At 44.5% G+C, this 25,442-nt stretch overlaps 1 protein-coding gene and 1 pseudogene across 3 annotated transcripts in view; one reads left to right on the plus strand and one right to left on the minus strand.

Annotated features, from left to right (window-relative positions):
• Window positions 1–25,442, plus strand: part of LOC124796417 — a 523,416-nt gene that overhangs the window by 409,982 nt on the left and 87,992 nt on the right. For all 3 annotated transcript variants that reach the window (XM_047260593.1, XM_047260592.1, XM_047260594.1), the window contains exons 6-8: window positions 18,775–19,191; window positions 23,511–23,667; window positions 24,191–24,297. In XM_047260593.1, coding sequence (XP_047116549.1) covers window positions 18,775–19,191; window positions 23,511–23,667; window positions 24,191–24,297 — 681 coding nt within the window. The remainder of the gene's footprint in view (window positions 1–18,774; window positions 19,192–23,510; window positions 23,668–24,190; window positions 24,298–25,442) is intronic.
• LOC124797098 lies at window positions 22,407–22,525 on the minus strand (annotated as a pseudogene).

Here is a 25,442-nt window from a genome sequence, read left to right on the forward strand (position 1 = left end):
TTTTGGCAGCGTGCACAAGGGAGTCATCATCTGCAAACCTTGTTCCACGAAGAGAGTCTCTCAGTTTCCCAAAGAGATGATAGTCACATGGAGCCGGGTCAGGACTGTAAGTCGCGTGTTTCAGTGTTGTCCATCTGAGTTTAGTGATCGCCCCCATGGTTTTTTGACTGACATGTGGCCGTGCATTGTCGTGCAACAGCAAAACATCTTGCTTTTGCCAATGTGGTCGAACACGACTCAGCCGAGCTTGAAGCTTCTTCAGTGTAGTCACATATGCATCAGAATTTATGGTGGTTCCACTTGGCAAGATGTCCACAAGCAAGAGTCCTTCGGAATCTAAAAACATCATAGCCATAACTTTTCCAGCAGAAGGTGCGGTTTTGAATTTTGATTTTCTCGGGTGAATTTGCATGATGCCACTCCACTGATTGCCTCTTCGTCTCTGGTGAAAAATGATGGACCCATGTTTCATCACCTGTCACAATTCCTCCAAGAAATTCATCTCCACCATTTTCGTACTGATCCAAAAGTTCGCTGCATGCCGTTTTTCTTGTTTCTTTGTGAGCCACTGTCAACATCCTGGGAACCCACCTGGCACAAACCTTTTTTAACGCCAACACTTTCACTATTCTGCAACGTGGCGTGACAATTCGTTCACTGTGATGCGTCTGTCAGCAGTCACCAATTCGTTAACTCTCTGCACATTGTCTGGAGTGTGTGCAGTACGAGGCCTGCCGCTGCGAGGACAGTCGTCAATACTGCCGTGCCCGCTTTCATCACGTAACCTGCTTGCCCACCAACTAACTGTACCGCGATCGACAGCATCATCTCCATACACCTTTTTCAACCTCTTGTGGCTGTTTCCCACTGTCTCGTTTTCACAGCACAGGAATTCTATGACAGCACGTTGCTTCTGTCGGACGTCAAGTGTAGCAGCCATCTTGAAGACATGCTGTGACGGCGCCACTCACGGGAACAGGTTGAACTAAGTTTGAAAACAAGCGGGAAGGACTTATCTACACACTAAAATTTTCACACATGCAGAATGAAAACTGTATTTTTACGAAAATAGTGTGCATTTCTTTTGGAATGACCTTCGTATTTGATGTTTCATGAGGCACCATAACCGAAAATTTATATCGCATACAGGGAGAGCGGAAAAATATCCACTAAGTCACAGCGCGCGGAAGTATGTGTTGAGCGATCGTTGCAAACGGCCGCTGAAGAGGTTTGTGATGAAAAATAAGGAGACGACAGCTGCAAAAGTCACTGCAGAACTGAATGTTACATTCGCGAACCCTTTCAGTAACGAAGGAAGCTTTATAAGCAATGAAATGCAGGGTGAGCTGGAATTCCAAAATCACACATTAGCGATACAATTTGCCAGTAACAGGTAAACATGACGCTGAAGCAATAAAACATGGACGATACAACAGTGCGAGGAGGTCATTTGGTCGGATGAATCTTGTTTCAGTTTCCAACTTTGGGTTGAGTTTACAACTCAAGAGTGAAGCGCGGCGGGGGCTCGGATATGATTTGCCTATCTGTATTGTGCTTTTCCGTGGGTTACGTAGTTGCTGTGCAAGGTAGCATTACTGAAAAAGATTATGTGGCCGTTTCTGGGTGATCAGGTCCATCTCATGGTGATGCTGTGTTCCAAGACGATAGGGCGCCTGTTCACACAGCTCGCATTGTCCAAGGCTGGTTTCGTGAGGACGAGGATCAATTGTCGCATCTCCCCTCCCCTGACCATCAGAGTCACCAGATCTCAGTATGATTGAGCCTTTGTGATCGACATTGGAGAGAAAGGTGTGTGATTGCTATCCACTTCCATCATCATTACCTGAACTTGCCACTATCTGTAGGAAGAATGGTATGAGATTCTCGCGTAAACCTCGCAAGAGCTGTATTTATCCGTTCCTAGATGACTGGATGCTGTTTCGAATGCCAACGGTTTTCCTGCACCGTATTAAGCATGATAATGTGTCCTGGCTCTGGTGTTTCCATACTTCTGTCAACCTTTTAAATTCCGTAGAGCTTCCAAATTGCAGGGGTCTTTATTCCAACGTATCACATTTTCCCCGTAGCTCCAGACACTTACTATGCGATTACCATCGGTTGATTTTAGCGTGGCAGTGGAGGTGCGAAGGCATGTGAATAATCAAACCAGTTGTCAGCTTGGAACACAACAGAGTCCACAACGTAATCGTGACGAAGATGGAGCAAAAGGGAAGCACTTCCTCCTTGAGAATGTTGAAGTAAACATCTTGGTTCACAATCATCTTGGTCTTGAAGCTCTTGCAGTAGCCGTGCTTGCAGACTCAATTACGGGAATGCAGGTCCGCCTACTACGCAGAGAGCTTATCTTTTTAATGCCGAAACATACTTCAGCACCTTTGTGGTATTATTAGTGGCTGCTTTTGTTCAGGTCTGTAAAATTCAAACCCGTTTTAGGCATTAATTATTCGAAAGAAATTTAGGCCTACACTGAAGCGCCAAAGAAACTGGTATAGACATGCGTATTCAAATGCAGAGATGTGTAAGCAGATAGAATACGGCGCTGCGGTCGGCAACGCCTATATAAGAAGTTATTAGATCCGTTACTGCTGCTAAAATGGCAGGTTATCAGTTTGAACCAGTCGACGCACGAGCGATGGGAATAAGTGTCTCCGAGGAATCGATGAAGCGGGGATTTTCCGGTACGAGCCTTTCGCAAGTGTACCGTGAATATCGGCAGTCCGGTAAGACATAAAATTTCTGACATCCCTGAGACCGGAAAAAGTTCCTGCAAGAACGGGACGAACGACGACTGAAGAGAATCGTTCAGTGTGACAGAAGTGTTCAAATGGTTCAAATGGCTCCGAGCACTATGGGACTTAACATCTGAGGTAATGAGTCCCCTAGACCTTAGAACTACTTGAACATAACTAATGTAAGTACATCACACACATCCATGCCCGAGGCAGGATTCGAACCTGCGACCGTAGCAGTCTAGCGGTTCCGGACTGAAGCGCCTAGAACCGCTCGGCCACCGCGGCCGGCAAACAGAAGTGTAACCCTTCCGCAAATTGTTGCACATTTCAATACTGTACCATCCACAAGTGTCAGCGTGCGAACCGTTCAACGAAACATAATCGATATGGGATTCGGAGTCGAAGGCCCACTCGTGTGTACCCTTGATTACTGCACGGCACAAAGCTTTACGCCTCGCCTGGACCTGTCAACACTGACATTGGACTGTTGATGACTGGAAACATGTTTCCTGGTCAGACGTGTCACGTTTCAGATTGTATAGAGCGGATGGACTGGTGCGGGTGTGGAGACAACCTCATGAATCCATGGGCCCTGCATGTCAGCCGGGGTCGGTTCAAGCTGGTGGAGGCTCTCTAATGGTGTGGGGCGCGTTCAGCTGGAGTGATATGGGACCCCAGATACGATTCTGACAGGTGACACGTACGTAAGCATTCTGTCTGATCGTCTGCATCCATTCATGTCTATTGTTCATTCCGACGCACTTGGGCAATTCCAGCAGGGGAATGCGACATCCCACAAGTCCAGAATTGTTACAGAATGACTCCAGGAACACTCTTCTGAGTTTAAATACTACCGCTGGCCACCAAACTCCCCGGATATGAACATTATTGAGCATATCTGGCATGCTTTGCAACGTGCTGTTCAGAAGAGATCCCCAGCCCCTCGTGCTCTTACGGATGTATTGACAACTTTGCAGGATTCATGGTGTCAGTTCCCTGCATCACTACTTCAGGCTTTAGTCGAGTCCGTGCCACGTCGTGTTCCGACACTTGTGCGTGCCCACTTGAGCCCTACACGAAATTAGGCAGGTGGGCCACTTTCTTTGGCTCTTCTGTTCATATCTGTTGCCGTTATCAGCTTATTTTCTGCATTGCTCTATTCTGTAGAACATTCTCAACATTACTGAATATCGGTGGCTTGTCATCTCCAACAAAATAATAATATTGTGACTTTTGTTCGTGAGTTAACAAATTACTTACAAGCATAATTTTGTTGTGCGAAAGGACACTGCCTGAGAAACAAAAGTGCAGCACCCGGAAGGGAATAAGAAAAACTAAATGAAACTTCACGAGTTGAAAGGGTATATGATGTTATTTCAGTATTTACAAAATTTAGTGGAATTTGCAAAGAACTTGGCAGTATGAGCCCACTTAACAGTGTAACGTAGTACCCCCTCTGATCGGGATGCATGCCCTGATTCAGTGGGGAAGGGTGTCGTAAAGCCGTTCTATCCTGTACTGAGGCGAACTGGCCACAATTTCTCTAGTAACTGCTCCTTGATACACTGGATACTGGCAGTGAGATGGAGCTGACGTCTGAGCTGGTCTGATGCATGTTCTACTGGGAACAGATCGTGGCCGTAGGAGTACCACAGCATAACGGACAGTTCATAGAGATTCGTGCCATGTGTGGACAAACATTGTTCTATTGAAAAAATTAGGACGCCACAGGACGTCCGTGTCGTACCGTAGTGCTGTCAGCCAAAATCTGAGATCGTACTCGATGGTTCCCCCCACTATGAAGCCAGAGTTCCGCCGTTGTGCCAATGCAAAACAATGAAAGAATGGAACCTCTTCCCAGCCCGCCGCCATAATCGCCGGCGATTGTCATCCGGTGAAATGTGCGTGTGGGTAGACCGGTCGTCTGGTGCAAGTCTTTTTAGTTGACGCCACTTCGGCGACTTGCATGTGAATGAGAGTGAAATGATGATGACAACACAACGCCCAGTTCCCAAGCGGAGAAAATTTCCGACCGCCGGGGAATCGAACCCTGGCTCGTCGCATGGCATCCTGGCATGCTGACCACTCAGCTGTGGAGGCGGACGGTGTAGTGTAGAAACGCTGGTTACCGCTGAACGCAATGCAGGGCCCCCAGGTAACGGAAGGCTACGCATGCGACGTAATTCGCTATTCCAGTTGCTGCTAGTCTTCAACCAGTGATGTGGGATGACACAGAATGTTGTATTAGTTGGGGTTACGACGTGCTTGATGCACAGTACGGCGATCCTCCCTTGTAGCGATGAGACTACGCTGCCTGGAACCTCGGTGGCAATATACCTGCCCTCACGTATCTGTGTAGTCCAACGTAGGACCACCGTTACATTCGAATGCCTCACAAAGCTGGATATTGCGAGTCGACTAGCCAGGTAAATGGAGACACATAATGAAGACCCATTTCAGACTGTCAAGTTTTCCTAACGCGGTATTTACGTGTCCTTCACAGCGACCATTCAGCATCTGACGCTGTGCGCGCCCCTTATATACCCTACCAGGCATGTTAACAACATTACACACGAACAACAGTGCTGCACTACCGTGGCCGTTCTACTTCTCATAGCGAATTACAACTCGTCATTTACATACGTGCCAGTGGTGTGTACGTGCACGAAGTTAATATTTGCTTTCGAGCAAGTCTTCTGGATGCTTATGTGCATACTCCTCGGTTCGAAAATAACTGTAAGTAATCGCAAAACATTGTCGCGAAATATGTCGCGAAATAAAATTACGTTTGAAGTTAGTTGGTAACTCTCAGCCAAACTCACAATAGCGTCACTTAGTTGCAGATGACATGCTACCGGTATTTAGGAACGTAGAAAGCATCCTACAAAACGTAGCCAAACAGAAAATAAGCTTCAGGTCCAAATTTCAGTAGAAAAATTATTAACTACAACTTTTTGCTTTTTGCAGAACTGAGTATTTCTTCGTGTCGGAAGCATGACCAAGTTACATATTATAATGTGTAGAACACAGTTCCAGAGCGGAGAAAATTTGCGACCTGCCGGGAATCGGACCCCGGCTCCTCGAATGGCATTCTGGCGCGCTGTCAACTCATCTATGTAATACATACGAAAAACGCAACTTAGAATTGTAGACATAAAACTATGTGAAGATTACAATACAATAAACATAAAAATACGAAATACATATCGTGATTTTAAGCTAGAGCTAAACGTTTCTTGCCCAGAAACGGGCGACTTCAGTTGTATTTGACTTTGTTGTTATAAGGTCCTCAATAACGCATTTGGCGGGGTGCTGGGCAGGAGTGCATGTGAAGCGTCGTTTGTAGTGCTCCGCATTCGCAGAGGTTAAAATTTTTGGGGTAGCCCCATTTATTGAGAGTGTACGTAGACTGTTTAGCACATTGCAGGTGCCCCAGTTTTCATCGCATCCTGCTGCTAGTTTCCCTTTCCGCTCCATCCAGTGTTGATTTGAGGTCTTCTTCCGACGGTCCAGTCTGGTTTTAGGTTCTTCGTAATCTTCCGCCGGTCTCAGGAAACTTCGCGTTGATTTTAATCATTGGTGATCCGGTTGGAGACCGTAGAGGCATTTTAGAGCCCAAGTTCATAAGACTTTATTGCTTCCTTCCTGTTATATCCCCGATTAATAACCTTTCCTCCCGGAACACCCTGTGTAGATGCCAGACTGCAAGTCTTTGGCGGCTTTATGGGAAGTGTAGTTGTACGAAGAGAGAGATGTACAAAACTCTTCTACGACCTATTTTCCAGGTATTTTAGTCATTAAATTAAAAATGGTACCACTTGTAACAATAGCACGGCTTATTTTTTGTCACAGGCCAAAATATGCCGCTCTGAAGATTTTTTAGCCAAAATATTTATAGTTGATAGCACTAGAACTTATAAGATTTGCCCTGGCTCAGAGAGGACGCGTGACCCAGATAACCTCGTTCTTGGAAATCGTCCGATGTCCCCCCTGACGATTTTAACATGCGGAATGTTCTGCGCTAAGCGGCGAACTTGTCGCTCGATTTCCCTTCGTAATAGCCCTAATATTAGTTGGATACTTCCATGTGTTTGCGCAAAGCGTTATTTTTACAGAGTAGTACTTGGTTGGGAGGCCATTCCGTCGTGTGCCCGTTGTTCGGGTCAAGCCATCATTCTCTCTTATTTTTGTTTTGTTATTGCCAGTCCGTCGTGGGGTTTTGGACTATTCTTCGCCGCCGTAGAAGTTCTGGAGAAACTTTTTAATTCATGTGTTTTGGGAGGATTGCAGCCTAAGTAGTTTCAGGAGAGATTTTTCTATCTTTAGGGGTTCTAACTGTTAGTCTGCTACACCTAAAATTCCGATGTTTACAAGAACGACATACTTGAAACGAGATATTGGGAAAAGGGGGAAGCGATGGAGGGTAGAGAGGAACGATAAAAAGAAAACCACTGATACTGTTGTTCTGACTTTTGCGCTATTTTTCAAGTGCCTCTAGGTTTCCTCCATCCTGTAACGCATTTACGTAGTTCGTTTTAGTCACTTCCTGTCGTCTGATGTCTCTGATATATGAATATTGCTCCGGTTCAGAATGAATAATTGTCGGAAGTAGTTCGTGACAGTTCACACGAGGCATTGTTTCTTACAGCATTGTATACGTGCACTCCTCGAATTTCGACTTTCACTTTTCAACTAACGTCCTGTTCTCTACGGTAATATGTTGCTCACCCGCGACCGCATATAGCACCACAAGGACACTCCGTAATGAACCTCGTGCCTCCTCGCTTGGGAGATAATCATTAATTAATTTTGATTAACTAAAGCAGAAACGTATTGAATAATACAGGACCTTACGCCGTTGCCACTGCCACATAAATCTATGTCGTGTGGTGAGGAATGTAAGTTACATATGCATAGCTGAAGTTAACTTTCGTATTCACTTTATACAGCAACCTGCTTTGCTTTGAAGAATTCATGTTTAGGGCAGCAGTGATAAATAAAGTTTCGCGTTCTAACCTTAGGCGAGCCAGTTGGGCCCGATCGACCGCCCTGTCATCCTCTGCCAATAGCGTCATTGGATGTGCGGTATGGAAGGGCTTGTGGTCAGCACACCGCTCTCCCTGTCGTTGTTGGGTTTCTTGAGCTTGGAACCTCCACTAATCGGTCGAGCAGCTCCTCAGTTCACCTCAAGAGGCTACGTGCATCCCATATCAATCCTCCAAATCCGTGGCAGTACCAGGAATCGAACCGGGGTTCCCTGCGTTTCAATCAACCGCGCTGATCTCTAAACTGCGGAGGCGGACACCTACGAATAATACCACCTGTACCACTCAGAAGTCTGGTGTGTCTATGATCGTCGGCAGTATACAGGCTCTTTCCGTTATGATGAAAAAATTTCATGATTATGGAGGAGGGTAAACGTATCAGTTTGAGATGCGAAACCCTGCTTCGATAATTATAAGCGAGTCGAAAGTTTGGAGCGAAAATGTCTGCTATCGATGTAAAACTCCAAGTAGACACAAATTTCTGAAATTATTTCGTTTATCTGCGCAAAAGTGCTACACGTAACATTAATTGTTCAGCGTGGCGTCCCACAACCAGACAGGCACGTCCATTATGAAACTCTGCATGGATTCTGCAGATATCTTGCCAAGCACTGCTTGCTCTCATCGTCCATGACATCTAATAGTGCTCTAGACAAAGGCGCCCAGGTTGACTCCGCGTTCCTCGACTGTCGTTTAGGGAACCGAATAGGAAGTCACCGAATATCGTAACACACCTGTGATTGGATTCAAGGTTTCGTTGCAGATACACCTCGTCATTCTCAACGGAACAAAATCGACAGGTGTAAAGGAAATTTTGGAAGCGCATTAGGGAGTTTATAAGGCCGGAACTGTTTACATTGTTCAGGGTGTCTCAAAAGGTACGCATAAACTTCGATGTGTTGTAGCTTCCAAACTAATGAAGATATTCACGCTTATGTGACAGACAGACTTAAAAAGTTTTGTGTCTGTGTGTTCCAGGATGTCGTAAGTGAAGCGTAATGAAAAAAGTTCGGAAAAGGCTCCGTGTGTGGTGGAATGATTTATTTAGAACAAATAGGGCACGCAGGATCAAAGCAACTTCCAAACACTGTATAGAAACCAACCACTCTCGCGGACGTCGATATGCCAGTGGTACAGAAATATGCAACAGGAAGTGTTGCTATTCTAGACCAGGTGTTTCCAGACCGCCGGATTAACAGGGGTGGTCCAGTTCCCTGGCGTGCGAGCTCGCCTGACAGTACACCGATGGACTTCCTCCTATGGGAGTATGTCATGGACAGAGTCTACCAAATACCTGTTGACAACATCAATGGCTTAAAGAAACAAATCGTTGCTGACTTTGCCACAGTTGATGCGGATATGTTGCGCCGAGTGTGGATGGAGCTTGAATATGAACTGGATTTTGTGCTTACCACCATATGTTGAGATTGGTTGAATGGCATAAAAACTTTGTAAGATAATGTGTCACGTGAGTCAGACTTATTGTGAATATCTTAATTAGTTTGGATGCTGTAACACTTTAAAGTAGTATCGTAAATTTCGAGACGCCGTGTATGTAAATGATCTAGCAGATAACTTCGAAAGCTCGATGGCTGTGCAGAACCTGTTGTTGTCTATGGGAAGGTAGCTCCAGAAGACATTAAGCGAAAGGCAGGAAGACCTGCAAAGCACTGGTGATTGATGCAGGCGGTTGATGCACAACTTGAATGGCTGTGAAGTACTGCCTATAGATAGCCGAAGAGCTCCACTAACTTTACGGGCGACAAAGTAATGGAAACAGTAAATACCGTTAAATACCTAGGAGTAACCATTCAGATCGACCTAAAGTGGAATGACCACGTAAAACAGATTGCTGGAAAAGCGGATGTGAGACTGAGATTTATTTGGAGAATCTTAAGGAAATTTAATTCATCCATTAAAGAAATGGCGCACAAGATGTTTTTCCAGCCGATTATTAAGTATTGTTCATTAGTTTGAGATTACGAAAATAGATTAAAGAGAAAGAAATAGAAAAGATTCAACTAAGAGCAACGCGTTTTGTCACGGGATCGTTTAGTAGGCGCTAGAGCGCTACGGAAATGTTCAACAATCGCCAGTGGCATACTCACAAGAAAGACGTGCTTCACGCACAGGTTTACTGCTGAAATCCTTAAAGCATATGCTCCAAGAGCAGGCGGGCAACATATTACTTCCCGTCACATACGTCTTGCGACATGACCGCGACGAGAAATCCAGAGAAATTAGAGTTCGTAGGGAGGTGTATCGAGTCATTATTACTTCGTTTCATTCTTGAAAGGAACATATGCTACCAGAAGTAAGGTCCGTCATTGACTTGCGTTGTTGCAGAAACTTCTATTGTACTCGTTCGAACAACGCCGGTGTTGTTGCAACGGTGCCAAAGGGCAGCGAGAATTCTTGCGGGGAGGGGGGAGGCTTGGGGCCCTAACAGTCACGACTGGTGTCTGGGATCCGATCGTATGGTCGCGGTGCTCGTGAAACAGGAATTTCGGGAAAGGCGTATAGGATAGTGTTCTGAAGCTCCATCAGGTTGGAACCGAGGACGCGCGAAAGAATCAAATTGAACATCTTCCTACAACGTGTGGATTGTGTCTTCCAGTGTACGCTCGCACTGGGTGTAAGGAGCTGTGGGACTACTGACCAATCATTGCGTATGCCTGCACGCACTTACGATCCAAATCTGTGCTTATGGTTTTTGACAGCTGCAGGCTGCGATTTCTCAACGGTCCGTACACGGGTGCTGCGACTATTGTGCGTTCTGTCTGTGGGGAAACGGGCTTGTCCGAGAAAATTGAGAGGGCTGGTGATACAATTTTCATTGTCAGCTCGAAGAAATCAGCTTGGGGTTCCACCCCGTGTACTTCTGTCACCCGACTGCGCGTGAGTGCCAACTTGAAGTCGCCCGTCTTTAAGGTAGCATCTTCAGTGGACCTATGTGCAGTGCCATTAGACCGTGCCGTGAGACTTGAGCTTAGCCAGTTGGGCGGGCGCTGAAGGAGAGCTCCTATTTGTTCAAGCTGCTAACCTTTTTGCAACAACTGTTGTGTATCGCAGTCGCGGTGTATTCTCTGTACAATTACTTTTACTGTTCCTGGTTATACAGATTTTTGATATTTCGTAGCAAACAATAGATCATAACATGTATGTACACTGCTTTGATATTAATTTGTTCCGCGTTGACATTTTTGCTCGCGTCTCTTTCCCAGTGACTTTCAAGGCAAGGAACCGCCCAGTCGCAACGCCAGAGTATAAGCGGGCCTCCACAGCAATGGAGACGGACTCTCCCCGTCGCGTCTTGTCGATAACTTGAGCCGACAGCTTTCCACTCCCCATCTGCAAATATGTTAAGCCAAAGCGCGCACAGTGGAATGTTCCATACTTAAAAACTACCTAAACATAGTTTTGGGTTCCCACGAACGTCTTTCAAGGGCCTGACTGGGTTAGTAGTTATTCCTTAGAATCGAAATGTTACACCAGAGGACTTTGCTTGTAGAAATTGCTTCGTCTAAGTTGGAACCGACTCACCTCGAAATCACCTCGTCCTCATTCTGGAAATGCCTACCATGCAGTGCTTTCTTCATCTAAGTGAAGAAGAATAAGAATAAGAGGAAGAAGGAAGAGGAGAAGTCGTTGGGTACCATGTCATGATCAATGGGTACTATGTCATGAGTTAACGAAATGGGGCGGGGAAAAATATAATAAAGAAGTAGCATATGTAACTCTGTCCTGCACTGAGTGAGCTGGGGTGTTGTCTACATCTGCATCCATACTCCGCAAGCCACCTGACGGTGTGTGGCGGAGGGTACCTTGAGTACCTCTATCGGTTCTCTCTTCTATTCCAGTCTTGTATTGTTCGTGGAAAGAAGGATTGTCGGTATGCTTCTGTGTGGGCTCTAATCTCTCTGATTTTATCCTCATGGTCTCTTCGCGAGATATACGTAGGAGGGAGCAATATACTGCTTGACTCTTCGGTGAAGGTATGTTCTCGAAACTTTAACAAAAGCCCGTACCGAGCTACTGAGCGTCTCTCCTGCAGAGTCTTCCACTGGAGCTTATCTATCATCTCCGTAACGCTTTCGCGATTACTAAATGATCCTGTAACGAAGCGCGCTGCTCTCCGTTGGATCTTCTCTATCTCTTCTATCAACCCTATCTGGTATGGATCCCACACTGCTGAGCAGTATTCAAGCAGTGGGCGAACAAGCGTACTGTAACCTACTTCCTTTGTTTTCGGATTGCATTTCCTTAGGATCGTGTAGCAGAAAGACTTCTCGCGACACGTCTTCTTGACAACCCCACGTAACTTCGTCAGAAGATTTCGGCAGTATGCTCCTAAGACGGTTTACACCTTACGAGCGTAATCCGTTAGCGCTACGCCATGGCTGTCGCAAAAAACGCTCAGCGTCACCTTGCCTAGATGATGCTTTGGTTTTCGCCCTTTTCGGCGGTGGTAATTCCACACGTTTCCACTGCTTGCTTCGTTCCTTTTCCCTGGAGTCCTAATGGTACATTTGACACTCGTCCGTGGTGGTTAGGTGGCTAGAGAAATCATTTGTGTTGGCCTGACACGATTGTCGCTACTGCGTCAGTTCAGCGGGCTGCTTCAACGGGAGTGAACAGTCGCGGATTCCAGCGGGTGGCAACCTCTGTCATGTTCACGATGTCGTAAACTGATACGTGACTTATTTTCACTTTCTCCATTGTGATACGCCGATCTTCGAGCACAGAGTCTCCACTTTGTCCTTCTGGATCATCTGACCAATAATGGTGGCGTGCTTTGCTACGCTTCGGTCACCTCAGTGTGAATTATTGCAGTGTTTCATCACATTCAGCTGCAGAAACGAAATACCGCACGAAACATCTAGTTTTTGCTTCTTTAGCTGCGCAGTACGGTATTGTTGGGCGGGAAAAAACTTAATGGCTACTCCTCGTGTAGGTGTGCTCAAACGCTTAGCTTCAGTAATATTTACGCTTCATGTAATTGCTGATGCGGGCACCAGAAAATGGACTTGCTTGATAGCATTCGGTAATATCTCGTTGAAGAATTTTCTGTGGCAATTCTGCACATAAGCGCAAAGTTTTCATTGCCGAAACGCTTTGTAAGACTTACATCTGATGCCTATTTGCGAACCTCACATAGGAAACTGTTTAAAAAACTAGGCGAACTAACAACATTCTCTCAATAAATTTGCTCTTTAATGAAGTTTTATTTAAAGAGCTGTACATTATTAAACTGCATTGATGATTAATAAATTCCTGTTACATAACTTGCAGGCATGAGCCATCTTCTCACAGATAAATTCTATCTTACAATAAAATTATTTTGGGTGTTGGTCGCGTCTTTATAAAACATCGAATGTATCTTATTTGCAAACACACTGACACATGTCTCAATATGGGGAATTGTCACATAGTTCCTGTTCTGGGCCGATAACGGTCGCTCGGTGCCCACAGCACTCACAAACTGTGGGTATCTACTCGGCAATACTATTTTACTTCCCTATACACTGTCCAGTCACACTGATATGGACCCATTCCGCCTCCAGTGTTGTGCGTGAAATTGCGTGCTTGTGGAATATCGTCTCAGTTATGTGAAGGATCCGTGATTTCCTGTCAGAGAGGTCACAGTTTGTAGTAACTGACGATGTCGTCGGGTAAACCAGAAGTGATTTCTGGCGTTTCGCAAGGTAGTGTTATAGGTCCTTTGCTGTTTCTTACTTATATAAACGACTTTGGAGAGAATCTGAGCAGCCGTCTTAGGTTGTTTGCAGATGACGCTGTCGTTTATCGACTAGTAAAGTCATCAGAAGATGAAAACAAATTGCAAAACGATTTAGAATATATATATATATATATATATATATATATATATATATATATATATATATATATATATATTAGTGCGAAAATTGGCAATTGACCTCAAATAACGAAAAGTGTGAGGTCATCCACATGAGTGCTAAAAGGAATCCGTTAAACTTCGGTTACACGATACAAATCAGTCAAATGTGAAGGCCTTAAATTCAACTAAATACCTAGGAATTACAATTATGAACAACTTAAATTGGAACGAACACACAGAAAATGTTGTGGGGAAGGCTAACCAAAGACTGCGTTTAATTGGCAGGACATTTAGGTAGTGAAAGAGATCTACTAAGGAGACTGCCTGCGTCAAGCTTGTCCGCATTGTTTTAGAATACTGCTGCGCGGTGTGGGATCCTTGCCAGATAGGATTGACGGAGTACATAGAAAAAGTTCGAAGAAAGACAGCAAGTTTTGTATTATCACGAAAGAGGAGACAGTGTCACTAAAATGATACAGGGTTTGGGATGGACATAATTAAAACAGAGCCGTTTTTCGTTGCGGGAGAATCTTTTCACGAAATTCCAGTCATCAACTTTCTCCTCCGATTACGAAAATATTTTTTTGACGGCGACCTACATAGGGAGAAACGATTACCGTGATAAAATAAGGGAAATCGGCACTCGTTCGCTCTTTCCGCGCGCTGTACGAGATGGGAATAATAGAGAATTGTGAAGGTGGTTCGATGAACCCTCTGCCAGGCACTTAAATGTGAGTTGCAGAGTATCGATGTAGATGTAGATGTGGGTAGCTGCTGTGGGTTTCTCCGTTGAGGATCCGTGGTGCGAACATCCCGATCGAGGGGATCCAACAGATACTGGCTTGCGCTTAAATCGAGAACTTTGGTGGCCAGGGGAGCGCGGTAAACTCGTTCTGGTGCTCTCCCAAGCAAGCACGTACACTGTGAACTTGTGACGCGTTACACTGCCCATCGTGCTAAGAAACACAAACAGATGGTCCCCAAGGATACAGGTATACTTGTGTCATCCATTGTGCTTTCCAAAATGACAGGATCACTCTTTGAGTGGCACGAAAACATTCCCCAGACCATAACACCCCCTCCTCCACCCTGAGCCCTTCCGACGATTGTTGCAGGGTGTTTCCAACACGCCAACGGCCAACTGTCAGATGGAGAATAAAACGTGATTTTTTTGAAAAGGCCACCTCACGCCGCTCAGCGGACGCCCAGTGGCGATACTATCGTGTAAATTCCAGCCTTCGTCGCCGATGAGTAGCAGTCAGCATGGGTGCATGTGAACTAGGCCCCTGCTGCGGGTGCCCATACGCAGCAGCGCTCGCTGAATAGTCGTTGAGAAGACGCTGTTGGTAAACTCTTAGTTCATCTGGGCGGGCAGCTGCTTAACAGTTGCACGTCTATTCGCCCGCGCACATCTCCACTACCGTCTTTCATCCCTGTTATCTACGGCACGTAATGCACAGAGTTGCCTCGGTGCGGATTTTGGATAGCGCTATTGTGCCATGCTCGGCATACTTCGATTACTGCGGCACGTGAACAGTTTACAAACTTAGCGGTTTCGGAAATGCTCCCACCCTTGGCTCGGAGGCCAACGATCAGGCCCTTACACGATTATGTACCCTCTACTGCTAGTGCTGCTACCTGCTGTCTGTGAATAGTTTTTACACGTTGACGTCGAACACAGGCGATGGCCACATGAATGTGGCTGGATCGTGTAACGTGTGAAGCAAACATGTGAACAAGATTTTGTTTGACTAATTTCAAAACTGACAAATGATGCGCACTCGAATTAGCATCATAATCAACATTATGCAAGATACCAAAACTGACCTTCGCAATTGACTCTTATTAGTTCTTCCCACGCAAGAAACCTCACTGCTAACCATTAATGAGACACACTATCATAAAACTCAAATAAAGTTTTTGGACCACAAACTCCTTAGACTGTGCATCCATTAAAACTGACCAAGCGATGAGTGAGCTTTTAGCCTCGTTTTCACTAACATGGGACCGCGCCTAATCGTCATCACCGATTTCGTCCAAAATTATAGTGTATGCAGTGGTTGGCCAGAAATAAAAATTGACTGACGTGGGAGATCCAGATGGACAAGCGTTCACACACACACACACACACACACACACACATACATACACACACACATACACACGCGCGCGCGCCCGAACAAAGCAACATGCGCGCGCCATAACCTAGTAATATATTTAATCAAGTCGAAACTTCTTGGCAGATTAAAACTGTGCGCCCGACCGAGACTTGAAGAAAGAACCTTTGCCTTTCGCGGGTAAGTACGCTACCAACTTAGCGACCCAAGTACGACTCACGACTCGTCCTCACAGCTTTACTTCCGTCAGTACCTCGTCCCCTACCTTTCAAACTACTCTGAGGTGTGAGAACGCGTCGTGAGTCATGTCACTTGGCAGAGCACTTGCCCGCGAAAGGCAAAGTGTCGGTCCGGCACACTCTTTTAATTTGCCAGCAAGTTTCACGCCAGCGCACACTCTACTGAAGAGTGAACATTCCGTTGTAGTTTACTAAACGCGTCTGTAGTTAGTTATGCACCTTAATTTTGAAAAGTTGCTTGTAGTGTTTACTGACGTCACCAGCTTCGTATGATTTGACCTCTCTAGTGATTGAATTGCTGTTAATTCCGTAATCTGTCGTAATGAACTTAACAATAGTAACTCTCTTAATTATCGTCCTAAAGTCATGCTTGAAGTTTCCATGAGCTCATCTCATCGTCGTGATGTTTCCCAAGTACTAGGTTTTCTATATCATTTTTGTTAGGTCTGTAACGTAGTTCCATTGAAAATATAAGGTTGAAGCTCTTCTGTTGGTGTCTGCTAAAAAATGTTTTTTTTTTTTTTTTTTTTTTTTTGGAGGGGGTCCGCCTGGAGCAAAAACAATTTTTTTCTTTGTTTCTCTTACCCAGACTGGTTTCGCTGAAGTTTGAGCTTGACCAGTGAGCTTTTATTATGTTTCATCAAACAGCAGGAAAAATACTCGTCACTACTTGTATACATACTAATTCAAATAGCCGGCCGGAGTGGCCGTGCGGTTCCCGGCGCTGCAGTCTGGAACCGAGCGACCGCTACGGTCACAGGTTCGAATCCTGCCTCGGGCATGGATGTGTGTGATGTCCTTAGGTTAGTTAGGTTTAATTAGTTCTAGGTTCTAGGCGACTGATGACCTCAGAAGTTAAGTCGCATAGTGCTCAGAGCCATTTGAACCATTTGAACTAATTCAAATTCTTAAGTAAGTCTTTAAACAATGGGAAACCCAGGATGGAAAGAAAATTTTTACAAATTTAAACAGTGTTTACATCTATTCTTTGCCATCACATACTGTGTTTGTACACGCTCTGTTGTGCTTTGTATTTCAGTTGTCTTCCTTTCACTGTTCATCGTCTGCAGCCATATGGAACTTAAAGTAGAAAAATTGTTTAGCTCGAAACTTTACGACTGGCATTGTTGTGGTTTCGTTTTTCTGCTGCAAGTTCTATATGGTTGCTGATGACAGACTGTGAAAGGAAGACGACTTGATGTGAAACGTAACAAAAACCAGGAAAACCACGGCATATGGTAGCAAGGTATATAAAAAAGCATTGTTTTTCACATTTGTAAATACTTTCTTGGAAACTCGAATTTGTAGGTGTACAAGTAGTGAAGAGCATTTTTCCTGTTGTTTTATACAAAGAAAATAAAAGCCCACTGATGTTATGAAAGTTCAGCGAAGTATGTTTGGGTAATAGAAGAAAGAAAAAAAATTAGTCCAAGGCAGGCACCTGTAAATTTATTCGTAATGAAATTTTCCCTCTACGGCGGACTGTGCTCTTAATGAAACTTGCTGGTCGGACCGAGACTCGGAATTCGGGACCTTTGCCTTTTGCGGGCAAATCAGTAGAGCACTTGCCCGCGTAAGACGAAGGTCCCGAGTTCCAAGTCTCGATCCGTAACATAGTTTTAAGCGACCAGGAAGTTTCATATTTATTCATCTTTTCGTCTCGATCACTTAGTTGCTACTGAGGCTTCGGCCTCAGCGCAAAACGCTCGAGGACGTCATAACGCGAGCCGACGCTGTAGTGTCCGTAGTAGCAGTTCCCTATCCAGCGGTGCCTGTTATAGCATTCTGCAGAGACCAAACAATAAGAGTCGGACGCACTGCTATCCGATTTGATACTGGAAGGACATACATTTCTGAAAGTCCATGTCTTCGTTGTAAGGAGAGGTCCAATTGTTCTAGTGAAACAGAGAGGATTGGTTGATGGGACCAAACAGCGAGGTCATCGGTCCCATCGGATTATGAAAGGATAGGGAAGGAAGTCGGCCGTGCCCTTTCAAAGGAATTATCCCGGCATTTGCCTGAAGCGATTTAGGGAAATCGTGGAAAACCTAAATCAGGATGGCTGGGTGAGGATCTTGAACTGTCGTCCTCCAGAAAGCGAGTCCAGTGTCAGAGAGAACCGTTTGAAGAGTTTCATACATTATGTGAGAGTTTACAATTAGTAACTAATAGTGACTTTAGTTTCTCTTTTTTCAAATTTTATTTTAAACGAAAATAATGTTACACAATTTAAACAATTGCATCTAGTCACTAGTGGCAAGAAATGTGCGAGGCACGTTAGCTAATTACTTTTGTCAGAGCAGAATTACGCTATAAAAATATTTAGTTACCGTCAGTATTAAGCTTCATTGCTGTTTGACTGTATAGGTCTTTCATCCAGTCGGCCTACTTTTGCACTGAGAATGACTAGATTGCCAAATTTCTGGCCCTTGTAGTACCGCTGTGGTAATTTCTTCAAAGGACACAGCTCTCCGCTCGCTGCACGCTCGAGAAAAACTGGTTCACGTTGCACGCGCACGCTCTGCTCGACGCCGATGATGCCAACTGCGCGCGTCTTCGGAAGTGCTCGCAGCCAGGACGCTACTGTATCGTCAGATAGTTTTGTGTTCCACGCTGCGGGGAAAACAGCGTCGGCCACTGTCCGCTGCGCTCCACCATTCAGCCGAGCACGCCCGCTGCGGCACTCGGCCACCTGCACGCCTCGCTCGCCCAGTCGGCTAGTGCCTCTCGTAATGTGACTCTGTGTGTGTGTGTGCGCAGCGCTGACGTCCGACGAGAGCAGCTGTGAGGACGGCGCGGCCGGCGGCTCGACGCCCAGCAGCTCGCCGTCGGCGTCGCGACCCGGCACGTCGGCGTCCACGGCGTCGGTGGGCTCGTCCTGCGACGGCGGCCGCGCCGGCCTGGGCGGCCTCTTCGGCTCCGCGGGCGCCGCCGAGCACCACCGGCGCTCCTTCTACATTCACCTGGCGCAGCGCGCCGGCGGCCGCGCGGCCGGCTCTGGCGCCGCCACTGCGGGCGCCGGCGGAGGCGGCGGCGGCGGGGGCGGCGGCGGGGGCGGCGCGGCCGGCCAGGGCGCCGAGCAGACGACGTACGAACTGGTTCACTTCCTCGGCTACCTGCAGGTCCCGCGGTCCCACGAGCCGCCGCCCGCCACGCACCGCCCGCGCCGACACCGCGGTAAGTGTCGACAGAAACGCTAAATTACTCGGAAAGAAAGATTAAAACTCCGTGCCCGGCCGAGACGCGAACCCGGAACCTCGCCCGATATTAAAGGCGGAAGTAATGCTGTGAGGGCGGTTCACGAGTAGTGAGCGGCTAGCGTACTGCCCCCGAAAGGCGGAGGTCCCGGGTTCTAATCCCGGATCGTGTTCTGCCGGGAAGTTTCGTAATAGCACACACTCCGCTGCAGAGTGAAAAATTCCTTCCGGAAACGTTCCCCGACGCTGTGGCCGAGCCGTTTCTCTGCGACGTCGTTTTGTCGCAGTGTGCGAGTCCTGCTACGTACGCGGGAGAAGTTTCGTGAAGTTTAGGAGAGAGATACTCGCAAAATGTCGAGGGCTGCTCAGCAGTGACACCTGGATAACTCTGTCTCTATTCGCAGTAGTGACGTACAGTTTGACACAACTCTTTACTTACAAGTCACAGCATATATAACAAAAGAGTTGACAAAATTTGACGGTTTAGGAAAAAGTACTGCCAATCACAAATATAAATATCTCGAGTACATCGGTTCCCGACATCCTCCCCACCGTGCTCATCTCCTAGAGGAGGACCCGCTACCTGTCATCCTTTTCTCACCGTTCTCCCCACCGAGACGTCTGTCGTGCTGTGAACTTCTGTGCAATTCTGTTGTTGGCAAGGAAATGATCGGTCTCTGAGATTGCCGGTGAGAAGTCTCCTGAAGCGATGTGACTTGCTGACGAATATCAGATGTCGTCGCTCACCAGTGAGGTCTGAAAATTGTAATGTTCCTCCCAGAGCGAGAGTCCGTCTTCGACGAACGGATGAATGTATCCGACTTGTTTGAATTTCCTACGTGAAGTGTTGGCATTGTACTGTTTTGATGCAATAAGTGTGTGTGTTTGCAGGTTCGAATGCTGTCGACACTTTACGAGTTTATCTTTGTGACGAATCTTGTGAGTCGGTCGAAGGATTTGGCCAGATGTACGAGTTAGTCTCCAGCAGGAACTGAATTTGGAAATGTCTGAGAGTTAACAAGTTTATTCTTGTTATCTGCCTGGTGCAGAAGGAAAAACATGGCAGTACTCGGTTCTTCAGGAGGAGCGAGTTCTCATGGTTCTTTGTAATGTAGTCCAACACAAGATTGGTATAGTAAGTGCCATCACACGGTTTACATTCCTTCTCTCTTCCGAGAGGTCACGGCACGTGTCCGGAGTATCGGGTGACCGATGTTCTTCTGCGTGTGCAAGCCACAGAGGTCCTATCCACCAAACGTGTGCAAATTGCATTTGATTGCCCAGCGGTCCTTATGTTAAGTGATCCGTGGCTTATCGTGTCCAGGACACGTTCCCACTAACTTGGTGACGTACGTGTATAGATTTCTGTCACTTTGTTATAGATGAAAGTATCCCATCGATCAGCATTGCTCTGCATCCAGCCTAAAGTCACTGTAACATTTGTCGACAACACTGAGTGAGTAATTTCGTACCCTGTAACTTAACAGAAATATCGTAGTAACTGTGCTCTTACAAGTGCATCTAGAAGTTCGAGATGTGGCAGTGTTATCTTTTCGACGAGTGCAAGTCTGTTCTTTCTTCAGGTTAAGTGACTCATTGTGCAGCCATGTAATATACTGCGGATGTACAGAGCTGCCCAGTATGCTTGTTCCGAAACATCACAGAATATTTGAATCTGAACATTTGGGTTTTTAGTACTTGACATCCATTGTGGGATACAAATGTGAGGCAGAGAATGTAAAGTGGACACTCAAGTATTCCACTGTGTCACAAGATTGTTGGGTAGCAATTGATTTCAGTCAAAGCCCCTACACCACATTCCTTGGAACACTAATTTTGTCATGATTGACACAGGAGAAAATAGTCCTAGTGGGTCATAAAATTTGACTACAGTCTGTGGTAGTTTCCTTTTGGCAGTGGATCCATCAGGTAATTTTTCTGTGACATCTGTGTTAATGTAGAACCTCTCCCTTGCCGAATTCCATTATACACCTAAAACTTGAGTATCTGTGGTAAATTCTTATCCTTTGGTTCTCCATATCTTGTGTAACTGGTATGAAGTAGTGCCTCATTTTGCTAATTGGAAGTTCAATAATTTCATGAGGGCCGTTAGTTCATAATACACAGTGATAGCTACATTGTCATTACCTGTGCCAAAAATGAAGTCATCCACGAAAAAAATTGTTTTCTAGTATCCGTGTGGTGACGTGAAATACAGCCTCATGTCTAGAAGTGTGTTCTTTCAGCATTGCCAAAAGCAGAAATGGACTGCATGTCAGGCTGAATGGAGGTCTAGGGAATAGCAAGTCATTACTTCATTTGTGGCATGGTATTTTTCCGTAACTTCGTTATGCCACAGAAATTTTGTCAAATCCTTAATGTCTTTGTGGTACACAAGTTGCAGAAATGCTTGCTTAACGTTACTGATAATAGCCAAGTGATGTAATCGGAAACTCTAACAGACAACAAGTGTTTCTGGCTGAAGATTTTACCCTGCCTCCAAAGTATTGTGATAGAGAGTGTGTTGATCTAGTGAGAAGATGCATAAAAAACTATCCTTCACTTTATTTTAACAAGTTTATTCTTGTTATCTGCCTGGTGCAGAAGGAAAAACATGGTGGTACTTGGTTCTTCAGGAGGAGCGAGTTCTCATGGTTCTTTGTAATGTAGTCCAACACAAAATTGGTAAGTATCCTTTGGGGAAATGTGCCAAGACATCTTCTATGTAAACTATAAGTTCTGCTTTCTGTGTTCAGTTAGTTAATACAATATAGAACAATATTTTGTTTCTTAGTTAGACAAAGGGTGCTTCAAGGATCACATACAAGATAAAATGCCTGAAATTGTCAAGGGAGGACAGAATCTTTATTGGTCTTTATTGTATCATGATGTGCAGTTATGCTTATTGTCTCCGATTCCTACAGTGGTCTCAGTTGCTCGTCTGTGGACATGGAGCCTGAAGTACAAAGTTAACAACGACTAAATGCACTCAGATGGTAGATCTGCTCCCACTGAGGATCCAACTGAATATGATAGGAAACAGAACAATTTATTTAAAAAATGTGGATCAGTAAACTGCAGATGACGATCTTCCAGTAATTTTCTGCCGGCTGTTGTCAGTTTTCTTGACTGGAGCTGCTACTTCTCAGTAAAGTAGCTCCTCAGTTGCCCCACAAGGGCTGAGTCCATACTGCTTGCCAACAGCACTTGGCAGACCCATATGGTCACCCATCCAAATGCTAGCCAAGCCAGACAGTGCTTAACTTTAGTCATCTGATGGGAACCAGTGCTACCACTGCAGCAAGGCTGCTCGCTCCAGTAATGATAACTACCAAATAAAAGCTTTATGGGCATATCTTCTTGGGAATCTTTCTGTGGATCAGCTAACTGCAAAGTGTGGATATTTGCTACAGTTCTCTTGAGGTTTGAGGCAGAGGTAACTTTCATATCTTCTGTTCTTAGTCCTAGAATTAGCCCACACTCATCTGATTTCAAAACTGACTGTGCTACACCATTCCGAGGAGCTAGTACGAGATTTGTATGTGCAAACACTAAGTTGTCATTTGTCAAAGGCAGGCAGTTTCAAATCTTCCGGTAATGACTTCGCTGTGCAGGTTGCAGGGTGAGAAGGAAAGTCTACTTCTTATTCTGTCCAGTAAGTCCCCTTAACTGGGGGTTCAGGACTACTTTTCCGTAACTCACCCCATTTCCTAAATCTCGCCAGTCGTTTTTCTTCAGCCCTCTTCCTGTCCCTTCTACTCTTCTACCAGAAGCCACTGACTCTGAATTCTTGCATATTTCCATATCTTTATATTAGTTTTCTCCAGCTGCTGCTTGGTGAGTAGACTCAAACATTGATTATTTTCATTGATAAACACTGGAAAGAGTTGCTTGGTTTTTGCTGTGTGAACTTTCTCAGCAGATTTCCATATCCTATAATTAACTTCTGTTTCCTTTTTCTTTCAAAGTTTATTAAGTCATTTGGTTTTTTCTGTGTGAACTTTCTCAGCAGATTTCCATATCCTATAATTAACTTCTGTTTCCTTTTTCTTTCAAAGTTTATTAAGTCATAAACAGAAATAAAAAAGAGAAACAGAAAAGAATGTTTTGATCAAACTTTGGCCGTATTTATTGCCTTAGTTAATCTCGAGGACTATGTGACACAGCGGAATACTGTTGATGTTTCACATACGATTTTACTGTAGAATTTTATGCCTTGTTAATCCTTTTTTAACATGTCATAAAATTTTTGATGATAAGTATTTCATTAATATTTTGGTGGGAATTTAAATGTTTCAGACACAGTTCCAAGTAGCAACAGTGACAATGTCCTGGTTGCTGTCGTCCAACTGTTCCGGGAGAAAAAAGTCATGGAGTTATCTCTCCTGGAGGCAACACTGGATGAGTACCAAACGAGGCATCTAAAAGATGGCAGTATTGTGTATTCAGATCACAGGTACTACTCAGTTTTGTGTAGTTTTCATCTAATTCTGTTTGTAGTAGTTGCTAGGAATATACACATAGCATTTCACGTACAGAGGTTGTTAATAGAGACTGACTCGCAATGACTCCTTTGTTCATTCCCACATTCAGCATTTTGGGAAATTTTTCTTTGTTTCTGTTATATTGAGGATTACATTGTTGACAATAACATTACACTTGCTTGACATGTCAGTAGGTTAGAAACAGTCTAACATTTCTCTCCCAAAAGACAAACTAAAACTGTTCCTTTTTCTGTATAATGTTCAGTAAGAGAGTATTACATTAGTCTAATTGCATTTGACTTGGAATGAACTTTTATTTTAAAATAAAAGTCTGACTTATTTTCAGTTTGTGGAACTATCTCAGAAAAAGTCCTTAATTACAGTAGAGAATGAATGTAATGTGACACAAAATGTATTTAGTACATAAGAGCACTTATCCTAGATGGACTTGCTGTTGAAAAGATATTTCAGTATGGTGATTTTTTTTTGTTTCAGAATATCTGTTGTGGCCGGATATCTGGCAGATGAGGTTCATGGCCGCAATGCATTCACATTCATGCATCAGGATGACATGGCATATGCCTTAATAGCCCTTCAGCAGAGTAAGCTGGTTTCATTTAATATAATTTTAATGAATCATTGATGCCTCTAGTGAATTGGGAGGGAGTTGTTGCATAGATGCTGAATGTTTCCCTTAGTTCACATTCTGAAAGTGGAAAGAGGGTGGAGGGAATACATCACTATGTATTTCAGAATATCAACTTCAAGTAGCAATAATGAATCTAATATGCAGCTTTTACTTGTCTGCTTTAAATGAAGTGTTAATGTATTTAATCCAATAAGATGTTGACACCTGACACTATATTTTGTGGGTCACTCATGAAAAAGTAGTTGTACACTTGGAACAAAACAGCAAGTTAGATTTTACAAGGTATGGAATGAATAAGATGTGCAGTTCCAGCATTACTACTACTGCTACATTGCTGCTGCTGCCACTATTACTACTACTACTACTACTACTACTACTACTACTCCAACACTAATAATTTTCATTTGGGGGTGTACGGGAATAATTTTACTTTGGCGAACAGTGTACTATCACTCAAAAAAGAAAGGAGGATTCATAACATTTCAAGTTTTATCTTAGAAGTCACTAGGTAAGTATCAATGCTTATCCTCTTAAAATGATCATTTGACGTTATTTATGTTGAGCCATTGTTTTGTGCAGACTTCGGATGGAACTGAAAAGTACCAGTTGCAGGTTTAGAGTGGAAAGAGTATCTGCAAATGTATCAGTATATGCATCTGAAATTGCAGTTAGATTCTTCTTGGTGTGAAACTTGCACATAAAAGAAAAGCCATGGGAATCCACCTTAATGTCATTGACATGAGACACATTAATACTCTTTCACTTGAAAGTGTCAGTGTTCACGTACAAAGAATAAGCGTTATCACATGGAAATATTGTGTCATCAACATTATGTTCCAAATAATTATGAGTAGTCCTTTTAACCAGAATTACACTAGTCTTGCAACAATCTCATTTAGCCCAATTAGGAGATACAATGGATGTATCCGCCCCTTTCTCTGTTGACTACAATAATTGTGGTAATAAAAAATTAGCAAACTTTGTAAACTACTGACATTACATGTGTTTGCACAGTAAAAAACATATTGGTATGAGCTGGTGCAGGTACAGTAATCAAAGTTTATTATCTCTACTTAACTTTGTGCTTGTTGAAATTGT

Source organism: Schistocerca piceifrons, chromosome 4 (assembly GCF_021461385.2).
Source record: "Schistocerca piceifrons isolate TAMUIC-IGC-003096 chromosome 4, iqSchPice1.1, whole genome shotgun sequence".
In the NCBI taxonomy this organism is placed as follows: Eukaryota; Metazoa; Arthropoda; class Insecta; order Orthoptera; family Acrididae; genus Schistocerca; species Schistocerca piceifrons.